At 44.4% G+C, this 20,000-nt stretch overlaps 1 protein-coding gene across 1 annotated transcript in view; it reads right to left on the reverse strand.

The window, feature by feature from the left end:
* Positions 1–1,796: 1,796 nt before the first annotated feature.
* Positions 1,797–20,000, reverse strand: part of LOC147030726 (uncharacterized) — a 22,030-nt gene continuing 3,826 nt past the window's right edge. The window contains exons 2-10 of the mRNA XM_085872108.1: positions 19,911–20,000; positions 19,741–19,800; positions 12,616–12,783; positions 12,446–12,505; positions 8,512–8,561; positions 5,984–6,111; positions 5,033–5,167; positions 4,251–4,292; positions 1,797–4,017 (exon numbers count right to left, since the gene is read on the reverse strand). The exon at positions 19,911–20,000 is cut by the window's right edge and continues 111 nt beyond it. Coding sequence (XP_085728234.1) covers positions 3,919–4,017; positions 4,251–4,292; positions 5,033–5,167; positions 5,984–6,111; positions 8,512–8,561; positions 12,446–12,505; positions 12,616–12,783; positions 19,741–19,800; positions 19,911–20,000 — 832 coding nt within the window. The 3' untranslated portion in view covers positions 1,797–3,918. The remainder of the gene's footprint in view (positions 4,018–4,250; positions 4,293–5,032; positions 5,168–5,983; positions 6,112–8,511; positions 8,562–12,445; positions 12,506–12,615; positions 12,784–19,740; positions 19,801–19,910) is intronic.

Below are 20,000 nucleotides of genomic sequence, written 5' to 3' on the forward strand. Positions count from 1 at the left end.
TCATCCCAGTGGCTCCGACTCCTTATTCAGCACCTCGAGGGCCCCGAAAAGGATATCTAGAGTCTCCACAAAAATGACTGCATCATCAGCGAAATAAAGGTCAGAGATCTTGACATTTCCAAAGGATGCACCGCAACCTGATCTCTCCAACATCCTCCCCAGAAGCCAGTCCAGACAAGTGCTGAAAAGTATGGGGGCCATACGAACTTCAGCAGCAACTGGAAATAAGTCAGAGATGGTACCAGAACATCTCAGAGCACTCTCAGTAACAGAGTAGAGTACAGACATCAGATAGATCAGTTTTGGTCGCACCCATGAAGACCAAGAATCCTCCAGAAGGCATCCCGATTCACTGGATCAAACGCTTTACAGAGATCAACATTCGCTGCAAGCAGCCCCTGCCGAAACTCTCGCCTGCGTGCGGTGAGGACCCGAAGAGCAAGGATATGGTCAATCGTTGACATCTTTGGTGTAAAGCCTGACTGCTGTGGATGCTGGTGCTCAAGCAGATGGTGGTGAACCCTATCAAGAATTATCTGAGCAAAGACTTTGCCCGGCACTGAGAGCGGCATCACCCCTCAGTCTTGTTGCAGTCTTGGCTATCACCCTTCCCTTTCCAGAGAGGGACAACAAGGACCCTCTTGCAGTCAGTTGGGATGATGCTTGTGTTCCAGGCAGAGCACAGGATGGCATGTAATGACATGAGTGCAGCATTTGCACCAGCCTTGAGAAGTTCAGCATGGATGCCACAGATCCCAGGAGCTTTAACCATTTCAACCGGTTCACCACAGTCTGTTTCCACAAACGAAGGTGGACCACAGTTGATTGGAGGGTCAGCAAAAGGGATAGTTACACCAATGACATCCAACTCGACAACTGGTGGATCAGTCCGGTGCAGCCGCTCAAAGTAACCGGCCCAGCGGGCCTTCACTTTGGACTCCTCTGTCAAGACCCCACCTCTCTCCGCTTTAACGGCAGTACACCGAGGGACGGGCTTGGAGGAACAGAATGCGTGAATTCCCCTGTAAGCAGGACAAGAATCACTTGACCACAGGTGATGCTCTCCCTCCTCACAGATTTCTTGCACATAGGCCTCCTTGTCCACCCTTATTGCACGTACAGTTTTACACCTCAACTCCCTGAACAGCTCAGCTCTGTCATTCAACCTGACCCTGTGACTCTAGTCAATGGTATCCAGTGTCCCTTGAGAGACAAAATTCTTCTTCGCCTGACGGTGAGCTCCAAGACATCCAACGGCAACATCAAGGACGGTGGTCTTGAAGGCACTCCACAACTCTTCAGGATTCCCCAAAGCACTCAGACATCCCAAATCTCCACTCAGCCTGTTCGCAAACTCATTAGCGACCTTCTCATTCTTGAGCTTGCCAACATCCAGCCCGAGTCTGGGATGGTACCATTCTGCTGGATTTAACCTGCAACTTCAGAGTTGCCACAACAAGCCTGTGGTCCGTATTGAGGAACTGAGCACTCTGATAGACCCTGCAGTTCTGGATTATCCTCCAGCGACCATCAATGAACTCATGGTCAATATCCTTTGCCACACCACCTGTAATGGAATACCAAGTCCAGCGATGAGCCTGTGGAAGTCCATGACCCAAAGTCCATACACCCGAAGTCCATGACTTGTTGCAAAGTCAATGAACTTCGTGCTATTCTTGTTCACAGTTCCAGACCCGTGGAGACCAACACATGTCTCATAACCATCCCGAAAAGTTTCAATGGATGCATTGAAATCCCCCAAGGCCAGAAGAGTATCTCACCTGGGACAATGATCAACCACGGAATGCATGCTTCACGGTGAGATCACTCGCCTCAGTCAGAGCATATGCAGAGACCAGGGAAATGACACTCAAGGAGTGATGAATCCTCAGTCTTATAATATGCTCGTTGAGCGGTGTTGCCTCCATTGTCATTGTCGTCAGCTTGTTGGACACAGTTACAGCAACTCCTTGGGCATGGTAACCATCAGAGTGACCAGACCAATAGGAGTTGTAACCACCCGCCACGATCTCATCGCAATCCGGTCTCCGAACCTCAGAGTGCTGCAATACCGATGTCCAAACGCTTGAGCTCAGATGATAAGAGAGACAGGTGATCATCCTCTCTTCGGGATAGGACATATCAGGCACCCACCCAAAGACCGCCTCAGGTTAACCCAAGGAGAACGCCGTCTGGTGGACGACACCTCAGCACCACCCCGACACACACAACCACAATCTGACCTTGGAAGGTTACCCCGTGGTTTCCCTCTTATCATCAAAGATAGGGGGTCCCAAAGACTTTGCCCCAATCCCATCATCTGGTGAGCAACCCTGCGAAGGGCAGCTGCACAGGTGGTACTCCCACGGAGTGGTTTTTCAGATTTCTTTGTGCTATGTTTTGCAGAATGAAGGGTTTTATGGTGGCTGGAGGGCAAATCCTGCCATCAACCTCCTAAGAAAACAAGAAACCCAACTGTAGGAGTATGTCCGCAGACACAGATGGGCACTAGATATGGATGGCCTTTGGCCCCCCTTCTGGTAAAACTACCAAAATCAAGAATCACTGCTCACCTTCATGCTTTCATTCCTCTTTTTTCCACATTTGGAACAAATTCCCACACTCTCTTCAACCGCACTCTTCCCTCCAGGTCTTCAAAACAGCTGTTCACCACCATCCCTTTTTTCCCCCATCCAAAACCATGACCTTTTCTTCCCCCACTAATCAACCCCAAACCCTTCTCCAAAATTCCCTGCTTTCCTTTCTGAAAGTTCCTGTCATGTGAGGACCTATAAGTCCCTGTGGTGTCAATTTTGTTTACCCTGTGTATCCCACCCCATCCCTCTCCCTTCCACAGTTCTCCTCATGTCTCTGAACCCCACTGTTTTATCCTTCCCTCTCCCGCCCCTCTTGTCTCATGCCCCCCTTGCTGTGCTTTGTGTTTTAGCTTTCATTGGAGCCTCGACGGTGTATACAAAAAAAAAACCTTCATGGTTGAGCTTAATACATGTGGTTGTGGGGGCAACAGACTCTGAGCATGAGAGGATGAAACTAAAGTACTTTTCTGCTCTTTATGTTCCTGAAACAAATATATATTGTTGAGCATGAGCCTCAACCAGAATATAAAAGGCCCCAACAATCAGGACATCATAATTCATGATTACAAATTACTAAATTATTTATCTGCTCAAAGGTGGACTTGAGGGACACAAATAGCGCGTTTCAGCAAATGGCTTCAGAAACCTTACCTCTATCCACATACTCCATCATGAGGCTCATTTGGCAACTGGACTTAATTTTTCCAAAGGAAATATTCCTCACCGCAGGGAAACAAGATCGTGGGACACATTAATGACAAAAGAAACTCGTCCAATATCAAACACATCTCAAGTGGATTTTGTGTGACCCTTCCACTGACAAGTAATCAACAGGTAAGCTTTGATATGCTCCTTTCACCATCGATGATCTTGTCTGCAAAGATTTAGGCAGCTCCCTGGATAACACTCATAAGTACATCTATTAAATAAGCATGGGTGGATGGGGTAGGGGAGGGGGGTCAGACTGGAATATAAATGGTCCAAACAAGGGATGGGACAGGGGTGGTTATATGGGTAGTGTATGTATCAATCACAATTCGTATAGAGTGGACAGGTGAAGGCAAACCAGTTCCCTTCGTGTGCAGCCTTTTTTTGGCTGCTGGTTGCATCATTGGTTTGGGGCGTGGCTTTGCCGCTGATGCAGTGCCCCGATTACCAGCACACTGATGCTCATTTCGCCGACCTCGGAAGGATGAGAGGCCGAGTCAACCCCCTGGTGTTAATTAAACAGCCAATGGGGCTCGAACTCAGGACCCTAGGATCCCAAGCCAGCACCCTCACCGTGAAGCCAACGCCATGCAAGGCAAACCAGTGATGAGAATTATTGCGATAAGACAACATTCGATAAGTTTGAGTGAAATCCACACTTACGAATGTTTGTACGATCAAGACCCTTCAAGATGAAAGCTTCAGTGATGAACTGCAAAAAAAGAATGAAAAAAGAAGAAAATTGAACAAACTCATTTTGTAAGCTGTATAAAGATTAATTTGCCTGCCCCAAAGCTAAAACCACAAAATTGTCACACACAAAAAGAGAGACTCACAGCCTCAGGCGCCAATAGACAATCATCTTTCAGAACAGTTCAGAGGTAAATGAAATTGGATTTGTTCATCAGTTTAAACACCGTTATCTCCATATTCACACAAACTTACATCTTCAATGTAGTTCGATTTATTTACCCTCTTCAAAGGAACCTGAAAGAGATGACATGAGTCATATTGTACCACATTAGTTACATTGTGGGAAAACAAGTAAATATCCAATATTGGTTTGTTGTGGTTATACAATGATAACATCGACTGATACAGAAGTCTATGTTGGGGCTAAATGACAGAAAGGAACAACTTTATATCGATAAAAGACATACCTTAGTGGAATAGGGAGACAGATATGTGTAGTCACACCACAAGTGAGTCTGGTTAAGTGGCAGGAATTGGAAGAGGAAGAAAAATGAAATTGAAGAATGAAGTGTAAGGTGTGAGGGAGTCGAGGGGGTGGAGGTAAGTGATGTGAGAATTTGGGGAAAACCAATGATAGGAATTAAGAAGCCCCCTCAATTTTGCCTCAAAATGGTTTTTTCCAATATTTTTTGGTGAGATTTCTGACAGTCATCATCTGTCCCAAATTGCACAACATTTGTTCGTTGTGATTACATATTTGATGGAATCTTCGACGTGAATGATGTGGGGCCTGTGTATCTAAAAGAAAAGTATCTTTCAACTAAACAGAAAAAGAGGTGAATTCATGGGCAGGAGAATCTTCCCATCCCTTTGTTATCATTCTTCTTCCTCATGTCCCTCTGCCATGTCCCTCTAACCCACTGTCTGTGTTCACCGTGTTCTTTCTGTTCTGTGTTATCACTCTCCCACGAGCTGTATTCCAGCTCCCATAATGTAAAAGGATGACACAAGTACTGTGTAAAACAAGATTGTACCTCTTCTGCAGTGTGAATGTTCTTTCCTTTGGAGATGGTTCCAAAGACTCCTCCAATTTCGGAGATAACCTGCCAATCTTCGAACTTTTGAGTGTACTTTTTGGTGCACAGAGTCGAGGCTTGTGGTACCTGCACCTGATAACAAATGCACAAACATGGAGTGTTTAGTCATTATGTCACATCAACTCAATAATAATAATGATCATCATCATCATCATCATCATCATCATCATCATCATTTATCATGCAAACATTCTGTGTTGCTGAAGCAGTTGCTGTGCTGTATTGCTGGTTGAGTCGCCACTCCGGCTCAGGAAGTCAGGACAGGAATTTGTAATTTGGCCAGGGTGCCAGCTATAGCTTGCCCACTCATCGTGAATGACACCGTGGGATCTTTCATGTACACCAACTATTGCCAACAGATGGGACACCCAGTTTAACGTCCATCTGAGGGACGACACACACAATGATAAATCACCACGCCTGTGAAACATCGGGAAGACAGTTTATAGCTCGGTCGGCATGCGAATCCAGGCCAGACAGCTTCGAGGTGAGTGTGCAGACTTCCACGCAATCCTGTCAGCCCACATCTGCACTGAGGTGTCAGGTAATTGTTTTAATCTGTCTGCTTATGTGGCAGTCAAACAAAATTGAAAATCATTCCAATCAGGAAACCTTCTGTTGTTGAGAACGTCCTGAAGGACACAAACAGGCACGATTAACGAATTTAACACATTAAGTAAGGTGGTGAAAAGACTCTGCATCAGCAGCGGTAAACTTCTGAAAATAATTTCCCAACCCAGGTCGGACCGCTTCGAGGGGAGTGTGTGTACTTCTCGGCCATCCTGCGAACCATCACATCAACTCCTGTCAGAAATGTCATCAGAACTAAAGAGGAGGAAATAATTTGTATAACACATAAATATGTAGGTAATCCAAAGTCTTACTTACCGGAGATTGCTCCCCAAACTTGGCCTCATTGCACTCAATCTCATTAATGTCATCACCATCATCATCTTCACACTCTTTCTTGAACCCATCACCAACCTTTATTTCTTCACTCTGACGAAGAGGAAATCCTGCAAAGATGAGGAGAAATCAACAGCAAACAGATATTGTGACAGAAAAAGATCAATGGACAGAATACCAATGTGTTCAGATGTGTGTGCATGTTGGAAATTATATCGTCGGTTTCATCGTCTTCTTCTTCTACTTCTTGACCAACCAGTTGTTTGTGTACCACTGTACCATGTCCACGAGTAAGAGGTCAAGGAGACAAGGACAAAGATGCATGATTGGTCTGAGTCTTTCAGGAACAGGTTGGCTCGGCCTGACATGATTGTAGTTGGTAAAGGCAGGAATTTGTAATTCGTTCAGGGTGCCGTCAATAACTTGCCAAGTCTTCATGAAAGATACCGAGAGGTGTTTAATGTCTCCAAGCTTATGCAATCAGTCGGGACACCGAGCACAACGTCCATCATGGAATCGCCAGGACATTGATCGAGCGATGGTAACCGCCATTGAAACCAAGGGGAAACTGATGTTTCTGGTGTCAACCCTTTTATAAAATATACAATGTCGAGGTTTGTGTTCGAGCTAACACAAAGATTGAAAAACAAGGGGAGCTGGAGACAAGAGGGGTGGGAGAGGGAACCACGAAACAGTGGGGAAGAGAGACATTTGGAAATCTGTGGAAGGGAGAGAGGTGGGGCGGGGTACATGGGGTAAACAAGAGACGGACACTTCAGGGACTTCCTGGTCCTCACAAAAAAGGGACTTTCTGGAAGGAAAGCAAGGAATTTGAAGGATGTGGGTTTGGGGTGGATTAACAGGGGTAGAAAAGATCATGGTTTTGGAAGGGGGAAGATAAGAGATGAGAGTGAACAACAGCTGTTTTGAAGAAATGGAAGGGAGAGTTGGATTGAAGTGAGTGTGGGAGTTCGTGAGGAACAGCTTGGTGAGGAAAAAAGAGGAATGAAAGAGTGAAGGTGAGCAGTGATTCTTGATTTTGGTAGTTTTACCAGAAGGGGGTTGATGGCAGAGCACGAATGTCCTGATGAAATATGGGGGTGGGACAGATCACAGACAGAGAAGGGGGGGGGGGGAGTTGCCGGAGAGACGGTAGAAGACTGAAAGACCATCGACCTGCCTGTGGTGAGAGACCCAAAGACCGCTCCATTGCATGCGATACGAATGAGTCACAACTTCTTCACCACACGAAGGCTTGGTTTCCACAGCGTGAAGTCGGGCTCGGTGTGAGGCAGGAGCACCACCCCAGAGGTGAGAGCAGTACTCCTTCAGAGTGCGGATGAAAGCTTTTAAGTGGCTCGAAGATGAGGTGTGCCAAGGAAGGATTTCGCACGACGGAGGATGCCCAGTCGGTGACTGGCTTTGGAAGCCTGCTTGGAGATGTGGCTTTCCTGGGAAAGATCGTGGCAGATAGCTTGAATGAGAGGACTTTTTCAAGGGGGTTATTGAGAAAGTAGATGGGGGCGGGGGGGGTGTGGCGGGGGGTTCCAGATGGAGAGACATTGTGAGAGTGTGAGATTTGTTACGATTGAAAGACGTGATCCAAGTGTTTCACCAGTTTGTGATTTTATCCAGATCTGCAGAGAGTGAAGAGGCTGCTGCCTGCTGATCAGAGGGATGAGAGATGGTATGGCAGAGGTTGGAGTCAAAAGAGCACAAAGAGCAAGAAGGCCCACTCCCAAAACATCTCCACCTTATTTGGCACGGTTGCTCAACATGGTCAAAGGCTAAAAGGACTTGGATCGTCGGTGGATGACTCAGGCTGGAGTGACATGTTGTGTTTGTTATTGTGTTCTGTAGATGTGTGGGATATATGTATCATTTTGTGTGCGCTGTGAATTTTGAAGTCTGTGTCAGTGTGTTTTGTGTTGTGTTGTAAGTAGAGGGAATTCTGAAGATCTCTCCACAGATGGTTGAGACAATACATTACCCCACCAACCCCAACTCAGAGAGGAAATGTATTCAGAAAAAGTTACTTTGCAAATCTACAGCAACAGCTCAATATGGAATGGCTTGCATTGATTACTGGTGGGACACGAAAGATCCAAAATATATGTCAGCCAAGAAAAGGTGAATTATTGCCGGCACCCCAAACCATTCAAAATTTCCTTCAAATCTGTGAAATTGCAATCTGCTGAAAGACGGTGTTAAATATGAGGTAAGCTTCCAAATCTGCTGGGAAAAAAAAGTGGTGAAAAGTGGTTAAAACACCACCATGGCATTGCTGGAGAATCAAAACAAAATGGCCAGAGCATGCAAGGGAAAGGTTGCTGCAGTGAGGGGGAAGTTGTTCGTGTCATTATCATGAACAAGCAGTCTTTGTGGGAAATTGAAAATAAGAACTACGACAACAACCATTTTCAGGTCTCTCCTCATCCAAGTCATTAAATATCCAAATAAAAGGCAAAATACTTGTAACTTATGAGAAAAGATTCATTCTCAAAACTTACCAGTTTGTGGCTCTTCCTCAAAAGATTTCAGTATTTCAGGCTCAGCATACCTGCAGAAAATAAAGAAAGATTTTGTAAGTTGTAGTTCAACATAGGGACAATACCCCTGGGCGCTCACTTGGTGGCGGCTGGATAAGATAACCAGGCACTGGAAGACATGGATGACCTACAAAATATGTTATGGAGAAGAAAGTAAATACCGATGGATTATTTTTTTATGCCGTGAACAAACTGTGGTACAATCATGGGTGATGAAGGTTGTGGTGAAGTTTCATCGGAATCGTGTGTTTAGTTTCTAAGAAGAAAGCAAATACCTCCATTGTGGGACAACACCACATTTAGACGCCAATTTTTTTTGTGCCATGAACAATATTTGCTACATCATGGGTGATGTTGGATGTAGTCAAGTTTCATCGAAATCGTTTGTGTAGTTTCAGACAAGAAGTTGAAAAATATTTCTGGACAGATGAACGGATGGACGACATGCCATCCCATAAGCTCCCCGGAACGATGTTCCAGGTGAGCTAAAAATGTCACAAATAATAAACAATGTCAGAATAACAAGGATCAGATTATCGAGGTCTCCCACCTTTTGGGTGACAGAATGAATCGATCTGTGTCATTTGAAAGCTAAATATTGAACGTTTTTTGAAATATCACGTACACAAGCCAAATCACCAAGATGGTTGCCATAGCAACACAATTCATCAATCGCAGCCGTAAACTAATCAGGTTGAGATAATGTCATGAGGAATAGATATCTGCAATATGCAAACTAAAAGTAGAACGGTTTTTGAAATTTTGTGGATACAAAAGTACATGGATGGATGATCCTCCGGTTGGTCCGTTGGATGAAAAGAATTTGAATTGCCCCCGTCTCTGAATTTGTCTAGTAAACAAAACTACGGGACTGCTACTCCACCAAGTGTCTTCACACACAGTTGACAATGAAGCCAAGAAGTGTCACATGGTGAAGAGGGTGTAAAGATCACCAAAAGCACACTTGTTTTAGCTCACCGAGAACGTAGTTCCAGGAGCTTATGAGATGGCGTGTCATCCGTCCGTTCACAAATACAGTCCTTTCAATTTCTTCTCTCAAACGACACATTTCGATGAAACTCTAACACAACGTTCATCACCGGGAATGTACCAAAATTTGTTCATGGCATTAAAAAAAAAGTAATAATAAATAAATTTGGGCCCCAAAGGGGTCTACGAGGCTTGCCCCCCAAAATATATTTGCTTTCTTCTCAGAAACTACACACACAATTTCGATATCAAACTTGACCACAGGCTTAATCACCCATGATGTTCGAAAGTTTGTTCATGCCATTGAAAAATTTGAGGTCTTCGGGTGAGAGGGGGGGATTGCCCCCCAAAATATGTATTTCCTTCCTTCTCTGAAAACACACACTCAATTTTGATGAAACTGTACCATAACCTTTATCACCCATGATGCACCAAAGTTTGTTCATGGAATGAAAAAAATCCAAAGGTATTTACTTTCTTCTCCATTCCATATTTTGTGGGTCATCCATGCCCACCAGTTCATCCATCCATGTTCCCTGGTTGTCTTATCCAGCCACTACAAGGTGAGTGCCCTGGGGGTATTGCTCCTTTGTTTGTTTATTATTTTTTCTTTCCCCTTGGTGTCGCAAGCTTCCATACTCTCCTCGAGTCTAGGTTTGAATCTTGGCCCAGATATAAACTTTTATTCCAGTGTTTCACAAATGATGCTATCCACAGCCCTGCACAGTGTACGAAAGAAGTTTCATCCAAGCTTCAAGCAGCAAGTGCTAAAATGGGGAGTTGAAACAGCCGAACATTGCAAAATGGAAATTTCAAATAGTTGCAGGAATCCTCCAGATGAATGAACGCCGACTTTGAAAGTCAAAGATTTGATGGAAGAGGGAAGTGGAGTGGATGTAGTGGATCTAAACTTTCAGAAGTTTAAACGAAGAACTAATTGGATTCATGATGGGAACCAAAGATTGGATGTGAACGGAAGAATGCAAGTAAAAGGGGTCCCCACCACAGATCAGTATGAGGACCGTTATCATCTTTCATACTAAATAAACACATATTATTGAAATATATATTCTTCCATGGAAGGGGGGGGGGGTCCGTAGCTGGACTGTTGTAAGTGTAGTATGGTCCGTGTGTTTTGAGGAGGTTCGATTGCCATGTCAAAGGGATCTGTTGGAGTAAGACATTTGAATCACATGACGCTGAGGAGGCAGCGTATGCAATGTATAGACAGGGTAAACAGATTAATTATGAATGCGTAGATACCTCTGGACAGCGGGACTCGGCGTGGACTTCCCATCCTCAGAGGCACACATGTCATGGGTGTGCAAAAAAGGCCAATTAAGATCTTGCTGGTCAGTGTGTGCCAGCTGTGGTAGTGCGGTGGGCTGTGGAGCCCAGATGAGCGGATGTGCATATTTTTTTGTTGGGGCCGCCCCTGTGGCCAGGACCTGAGAGCAAGACTTTGCCCAGGAGGAAGAGGAAGAGGAGAAGTCCCTGCACGAGAGTCGAGACCAGAGGGGTCGATACAGGAGAGTTCGGGTGGAGAACTAACGAGGACATAAGAGAGTCCATGGGTGTGCATGTGAGTGGAGATGGGAGAGTCCACCGTGAGAGTACCAGGAGAGGCTCATGAGAGCACCAAGACAGGCAAGGATGGAGAAAGAAGATGCAGACGTCTTGCACATGAAGCTTCTCCCAGGAGAAGCCTCCCATACAAGGAGAAAAAAGGGTCCCTCGGATGGATGTTGAGCGGGCGTCTCATCTGCCAGGATACCTTGGTGGACGTGAACGATCCCATTGTGTCCTTCATGAAGAGTAGGCGAGCTATCACCAGCACCGTGGAAAAATTCCAAATTCCTGCCATGACCAGCAGAGGACATTGCAACAAGCAGCACAGCCGTGCCCTCAGCCAATGATGCAGCCTTGTGCTGCACATGATTGAAGAAAAAGAAGAAGTAGTGCAGATGCGTGCTCAGGATGACATTCCAGATACTTTTCCACATTCAGAGCGAAAGTACTGCAATACTGCAAGAAAGTTTTCCGATTCGTGTTCTACAGTGTTCAAAATGTAAAACTAAACTGAAATCAAGCAATTCCTCTGTCAGAGAGTGACGTGTTTAGACAGACAGCGTGAACCAAGTGCGTAACCTTGGTTTGCGCTTCGTTCGGTGGGTGATAAACATTAAATGAATGGATATAGTGTTTGTGAAGCACAGGAATTATATGATTAATGATTTCCTCAAAATTACTTGCATATGTTGACTGCATTGGTGGTGAAGTATTATTCTGACATAATATTGTGACATGCAAAGCAGTTGCTGCCATGCTTCATAATGGATCAAATCATTGCAAACGAAGACGAATGTTTTGAAACGTCTGGTTGATGTGGTATTCCATGTATCGCATCCCTCCTCTGATCAACAACGTCCCGATACTTGCCATTTGCCCTTCTTTCTGAGAAATATTCTGAAAACCCTAAAGCTTCTCTTCTCCTGTAACTATCCCAACAACCCCAACTTCCTTATGAGGTTTGCCGGAAAGAACCAGTGGCCGAAGTCATTCACGAACCACAACCCGAAAAACACCCCCAGTGCTACGAGATGGTCCACCATCTTCACATCTTTAGATGGGATGACACACACATCGATGCCCTTCAAGAAAAACACCAGGATGAGCAAAAACATCTGGGTCAAGATTCTGGATGGAACCAAGTAAAACAACTCGGTGCAACCATCTCAAAGCAACCGCCCAGCACTGAAATCTCTAATCTATGAAACAGAAAATAGAAAGCTAAATGTGATCAAGATACGACAGTGTTCACGTCAAATTACTTAAAGGAATACCATTGCTATTGGATGTACGTTTCATGCCACGACTTTCCGAATGGATATTTTCTCTTACTTACACGGTGTGTTCCTCGTTGCTGCAAGCCTCCCCCTTCTTCTCACGTCTGCTGCACTTGTGCCTAAGTTGAAAGAGATTGAAAAGTCAATTTACTTCACATTTTGTGAGGGAGTGACAGTGTACCCCAAAACTGGTCATAAAAGTGAAGAAGAGGGAAATGAAATAATTTACTTCAGACGCTTCCAAAGGGTGGTTTTCTTCGGTGTTGTGGATGGTGATGACTGTTTCACACGAACGTCTTGTGAATCGGGAGAGCAAATAACACCAACGTCTTGTGAACCGGGAGAGCAAATCACACTCATTTCTTGAAAACCAAGAGAGCGATTCATTGTTGATTCCCTAAAAAAGAACACTCTTCTTAAATCCAAAAAAACCTCTTAAATCCAATTAATTTACAACAAATGTAAAAAATGCAAAAATAGAATGTTAGAAATGATATTAAAAATGTAAAAAGACCATCATTTACCACAAGGAGAATGTAAAAATACCAACACTTACTACATAGAGAATGTAAAAAGACCACCATTTACCACAAGGAGAATGTAAAAATACCAACACTTACTACATGGATAATGTAAAAATGCCAACATTTACTACATGGACAATGTAAAAATACCATCATCTACTACATGGATAATGTAAAAATGCCATCATTTACGACATGGAGAATGTAAAAACACCACCATTTACTACATGGAGAATGTAAAAATACCATCATTTACCACATGGAGAATGTAAAAATACCATCATTTACCACATGGAGAATGTAAAAATGCCATCATTTACTACATGGAGAATGTAAAAACACCACCATTTACTACATGGAGAATGTAAAAATACCATCATTTAACACATGGAGAATGTAAAAATACCAATATTTACCATCATCAATGGAGAAGAAAGGCCTCAATGTGTTATTTATAGCCAACTTTGTCAAATGATTCGATGAAACCAACAAAGTTGAAGCAACTTTTGCAGAATGTTCATCCTCAACACAAGGACAAGGACAAAAGCTTTTTTGAACGTCATGGGAATGCTCTCGAAAAGATGAAGCTGGATTCAACAGGGGCATTCCAACAAATGAACCAAAACGTTATTGAAGCTTCTCATGTCGTCGCAATGGAGACAGCAAAGCAGAAAAAAACCACATACAATTGGGGAAACTTTGATCAAACCTTGTGCTCTCAAAATGGTGGAAATTGTGTTGGGAAATGGTTTGGAGAAAAAAAAATTGCAGCAGTTTCACGATCAAACAATACTGTTCAAAGGAGGATCAGCAACGTGGCCATTGACATGAAGGATCAAGTTGTGCAGGAGATCAAGTCTGCAGCATTTGGATGATTTTCAATTCAACTTTATGAATCGATTGATGTGGCATCGTGTTCCCAGTTGCTGGTGTTTGCAAGATATGTTCACTCAGGTTCATTAAAGATGAGTTCCTCTTTTGTTCTCCTCTTGAAGCAACTCCCAAGGCCTCAGATATTTTGGATAAGGTTTCATCTTTCTTTCAATCAGAAAATCTTTTGTGGGATAATGTCTGTGGGTGCTGTACAGATGGAGCACCAGCTATGTTGGCGACAAAATCCGGATTTCAAGTTTGTGTGAAAAAGCGAGCTCCAAAAGTGAAAGGCATTCATTGTCTGATCCAACGTCAGACACTGGCCTCAAAAACACTTCCAGCTCCACTCGGGAAGGTTTTGGATCAAACAATTCAAATTGTGCATTTTGTCAAAGGAGGAGCTCTCAACTCATGACTTTTCAAACAGTTATGTATTGACATGGATGCAGGCCATCATTTGCTTCTTTTCCACACAAATGTTCAGTGGCTTTCAAAAGGAAATGTAACTGAGTGAGTATTTGAGCTTCGAGATGAGCTGAAATTATTTTTTGAAGTTCAGGGTAAGATGCAATTTTTTGTCTGGCTGGATGATGAGGAATGGATCATGCATCTTGCCTATTTGGTTGACATTTTTGAGCAGCTGAATAAACTGAATCTTCAGATGCAAGGAAGGAATACAAACATCATAAAATACATGGATTCCTTGGAAGCTTTCATGAGCAATCTGGAAAATTGGAAGAGAAAGGTCAAGATCAAAAATGTTGCAATGTTTGAGAAACTATCATCAATTCTTGTTGCTGGTGGTGAAGACCAAGTGCTTCCAGAATTTGCAAAAAATGAAATTTTGCAACATTTGACAGCATTGGAAAATGAATTCAGCCGATATTTTCCTGAACTCAGTGATAAGGAGTTGGATTTAGTGTGAAATCCATTGAAATTGTCAGTTGAAAAAGTTCCTGATCATTGTCAAGATGAATTTCTGGAGGTGAAGACTGATTCAGGATCAAGAGATATGTTCAATGAGAAATCAATCCCATAATTTTGGCCCTTGATGTGCGATTCCTACCCAAAAGTGTCAGAAAAAGCTATCCATGCAATGCTTCTATTTGTTTCGACATATCTTTGTGAGTCAGGCTTTTCAACTCTGTTGCCAATGAAAATGAAGCAACAAAGTGGATTGGAGGTTGAAAATGACCTGTGTTTTGCCCTTTAAAGCACACCTCCGCGTATCCAAGAATTGGTGAAGAAAAAACAACCACAGGTTTCTCATTGACTGTAATCTTCATCAGAATAAAAAGAATTACAATACCCTGGCATTCTATTGAACTTTTTGTTTATTGAAATATGCTTCAGTAACTTTAGTCTGTTAAGTAATTCGTTATGAATATTAAAAAACACTACTTTTATTCAAGTTTTAAAATCCATCAACATTTTCGATTGCTGTTAGATTAGAAAAATTCTCCTATAAAAATAATCCACGTAAATGTATATGTCCTAATACTGTAAAGGAAAAATAAAAGATTTTCAATATTGTTGTGGTTGACGAAATTCACAAACCACCATTCAGGTCCCTTAGGTGAGATATCTCGGTAAGTATATGTGTAGTTAGGCCCAAACCCGTTGTCTAGAGGGAATAAATGTCATTCATGCGGGCTGCGACTCTTCAGGATAGCCGTTTTTCTTTTACTATCTTTATTTTGGACCAGCCGCCATTATTACCACCACCAACCACGTCTCAACAGCCATCACAACAACAACCACCAACCACAACGCCGCTTCACAACAACAACCACCAACCACAACGCCGCTTCACCACAACCGCCACGACCTTTACCGTCACAACTCGCCACCATCGCATCACCGTCATCTCGCGCCACTCGTGGGCATCGATGCTGGACTCGTGCGGGGCGCGCACCGAGCAGCGTGTTCAAAAACATCACGGACTTTCCACAGAAAAACGGATCAAAAGCGACTCACGCCCACTTTTGTTCCATCCAATCGGTGAGCGAGGGGCGATTTGGCCCCGCCTCCAGGGCGTTGGAGGGCGGTCGCTATATGCAAATTCATGGATCAAAAAGCATTCACGCCCACTTTTCCTCGGGCCAATGGGGAGCCAGGTGAAGGGTCGGAGGCAAAGGGTCAAGGGTGAAAGAGCGAAGCCACAGGGCTTATAAAAACGACTGCGTTCGTCAGTCGAGTTCAGTTCAGTTGGAAGTTGAGGAAGAGTTCAGTTGGAAGTTGAGGAAGAGTTCAGTTGGAAGTTGAGTAAGAGTTGAGTTGGAAGTTGAGTTGAGTGTGCGGAATTCAAGAGAGTCGTCGGTGGAGCTGGAAAGAAGTGGTACTAGTCGGAGTGAAGAGGACGGAGCTGTGGAGAGGTGACGGCGGCGAAGGCGGACGAGGGGGTGCTCGCGTCGGTGCCGGGAGCGGCACAGGGAGAGGCCAGCAACGCGACCGAGGTGGAGGAGGAGACGCTCGCAGCGGGACCCGAGACAGGGTTATATACTCCTTTCCCCGAGCATCAGCAACCCCCTCCTGTTTCCCCCGCGCTGAGATAGTGCGACAAAGGGGGCCCCCTTCCCACCCCCTACCAGACACTGTCCGCGAGGCCCGCGGAGTTGAGGCACCACCGCCGCTCCGCGTCTCATCATCAGACGGGTAGGCCCGACACAGTCTCGGCCCCAGGCCCGCCTACCCCCCTCATCCTGGAGGGTGGTTCTCTTTTCTTTTGCTTTGGGAATATGTGTTGTCGGCGCCGTCTGTGAAGTAAAATTGTATAAGTGTTGCCGTGTGCCCGGTAGTCGGTTAGATCTGCATTGTTGCATTTGCTTTTTGTGTAATATTGCATTGTCTTCTTCTTTTACATGTGCTTTTGGTGGAATTGTATATGTGTGCTTTCCGTTCATCGCGAAATAAATGTGCTTATTGTTGAACTGTTTTCCCGCTTCGCTTCGTCATTTCTTTCATTGAATCCCCATCTTGCTTCACGTAAAGGGTTGGTCGTGGGCTAAGACGCCCGATAATTAATCGAACCGTCGAGGCCGACGAATAACACCGCTCGGTTATCCCGATAGTACGGAACGGGTCGCTTAAGTGTCCCGTGTCCGAAGTCGACCTGCGGCGAGGTGCGATCGCCCGGTCTACCCTCCGTGTGGGTACTTAGGTAGGTCGAATTTGGCGAGCAACCCTATCCCACGCGGGGGCCGATTGGCACGATCGCGGTGAGACCGAAAGGTCCACCCGTGACTGGTTCCCGGCGTTAGTCCGAGAGGGTCACGACTGGATTGTCCGTCCGGTGGGCGACGTGCCGCGATTCGAGTTACGTGGCCGTCCGCACGCCGGCGGGCACGAATACGCAACAATATTATATGCATATTATTTGGAATGCACCTTTTGAGTCAGACAATATTGGAAAGGGGGGAATGACATTCTGACATATGGTGAAAAGGCTGCATGGGGCAAAAAAGGTAGAGAACCACTGGTTTAGAGAGTTGAATAAAGACTCGAGCTCGGGAATGGTCGGAGAAACCGGAAGGCACGATATTTGATTGATACCCTCCATGTAATAAATGAGAATTTACATCGATGCGATCAAGCCTCGCAAGTGAGATGTGGTTGTTTAAACAACGACACCATGTGTAGACAGATCAGAAGGGTGCTGGACGTGCCAAATATCATGGAGATTATATTTCGCAATGATGTTTGCAAAAACTTTTGCAGTACATGGTTGGGGTTCCGGCTCATTTCGTTCACATGAACAATTAACAGTATGGTTAAAATCTTCACCAATAATTAGACATGTCTGCAAATCCAGTGTTTGCAGGAATTTCCTCAATTTGGCAAAAAAGGAGATCCGCTCGTCATTGTTGCTTGGAGCAGACACATTGAGAATTGTAAACTTGACCTGATTGATAGAGAAGGTCACAGAAGCAAGGTGTCCATCAATAATACTTGTAAATTTAAGGCAGGATGGGTGAAAATGTTTCCCTAAGACAAATATGACGCCTGCCTTCGATGAGGAGTTGTTACAAAAGAAACATTCCTTGTCCATAAATAGTTGCCACTGAGTTTGAACATATCGGACAGCATGGGTCTCTTGTAACAAAGCTATGTTAAGACCATTGACCTCAACCAGCCGTTTAATTTGGATCTTGTGGAGTGGACTCCCACCACCATTAACATTTATTGTTCCACTCTTGAAACTGGCCATGAGGAAAATAATAGCTTCTAAGAATAAGATTAAAAGTGGGGTAGTTGATTAGAATTCCTTTTCGCCTTGGCGATTAATTTTTGGAAGCGGTGACAGTGTGCCTCGTGGAAACCGAATAAGTCAGGCTTACGTACGATAGCCTGAGCACACTCGGGGAAGGACGGAAGATCTGGAAAGTATTCCATCAGGTTTATATTGTGTTTCCTGTATGTATTTTGAAAGAAGAGTCTTATTTGTTCAGAGGAGGTAGGACCTTGACTGGTGAGCTTCTCCACCGTTTCCACCTGACTTCCTGTTTGTTTCCTCCAGGTCAGATTCTTCAGTCAGTTTTAATTGCCGAGTCACACAAGCTTGTACAGTCCTGCATATCGATACTGTCGTCAGTATTTAAATACGGATTTGTACTGGTTACGACGTCTATGTGCTCTTCCATTGTGGGAACATCTCTTTGTGAAGTAACATTCTTGACGAATGCACAGTCACATCTAAACTGTTTAGCCTGGGTTTGCATCACAACCCAGCTATAAACTCTCATCCCGACTTATCACAGGCAGGGCGATTCATCAATGTGTGTGCCCTCCCTCAGATGGACGTTGAGCGGATGTCCCATCTGTCGGCATTCCTTGGTGGACGATAATGAGCCATGGTGTCCTTCACCAAGAGTGGGCGAGCTGTCGCCAGCACCGCGGACAAATTCCAAACAACTGCCGTAACCAGCAGAGGACATTGCAACAAGTACCAAAGCCATGCCCTCAGCCAATGATGCTTCCCTGCAGACTTCTGCTACATATGATTGAAGAAGAAGAAGTGCAGATGCGTGCTCAGGATGACATTCCCTACAATTTTCCACATTCAGAGGTAAAGTACCACGATACTGCAAGAAAGTTTTCTGATTCGTGTTCTGCAGTGTTCAAAATGTAAAATTAAATTGAAATCAACTAATCCCTTTGTCACAGAGTGACGCCTGCAGACAGAGTGAACCAAGTGCTTAACCTCGGTTCGCGCTTCGTTCAGTGGGTTATAAACTGATTAAATGAATGGATATGGTGTTCGTTCAGCACAGACTGATATGACTAATGATTTCATCAAAATTACTTGCAAATGTTGATTGCATTGGTGGTGAAGTATTATTCTGACATAATATTGTGACATGCAAAGCAGTTGCTGCCATGCTTCATTATGGATCAAATCATTGCAAACGAAGACGAATGTTTTGAAACGTCTGGTTGATGTGGTATTCCATTTATCGCATCCCTCCTCTGATCAACAACGTCCCGATACTTGCCATTTGCCCTTCTTTCTGAGAAATATTCTGAAAACCCTGAAGTTTCTCTTCTCCTGTAACGATCCCAACAACCACAACTTCCTTATGAGGTTTGCCGGAAGGAACCAGTGGCCGAAGTCATTCACGAACCCCAAACCGAAAACACCCCCATTGCTACTCTATTATCCTCCAGCTTCACATTCTTTGATGGGATGACACACACATCGACACGCTTCATGAAAAACACCAGGATGACCAAAAACATCTGGGTCAAGATTCTGGATGAACCCAGGCAAAACAACTCAGTGCAACCATCTCAAAGCAACCGCCCAGCACTGAAATCTCTAATCTATGATCCAGAAAATAGAAAGCTAAATGTGATCAAGATACGACAGTGTTCACGTCAAATTACTTAAAGGAATACCATTGCTATTGGATGTACGTTTCATGCAACGACTTTCCGAATGGATATTTTCTCTTACTCACACGGTGTGTTCCTCATTGAGATAAGCCTCCCCCTTCTTCTCACGTCTGCTGCACTTGTGCCTAAGTTTAAAGAGATTGAAAAGTCAATTTACTGCACATTTTCTGAGGGAGTGACAGTGTACCCAAAAACTGGTCATAAAAGTGGAAAAGAGGGAAATGAAATGATTTACTTCAGACGCTTCCAAAGGGTGGTTTTCTTCGGTGTTGCGGCTGGTGATGACTGGTTCACACGAACATCTTGTGAATCGGGAGAGCAAATC

Source organism: Eptatretus burgeri, chromosome 3, assembly GCF_056783735.1.
Source record: "Eptatretus burgeri isolate ZD-2024b chromosome 3, Ebu_testis_v1, whole genome shotgun sequence".
Lineage (NCBI taxonomy): Eukaryota > Metazoa > Chordata > Myxini > Myxiniformes > Myxinidae > Eptatretus > Eptatretus burgeri.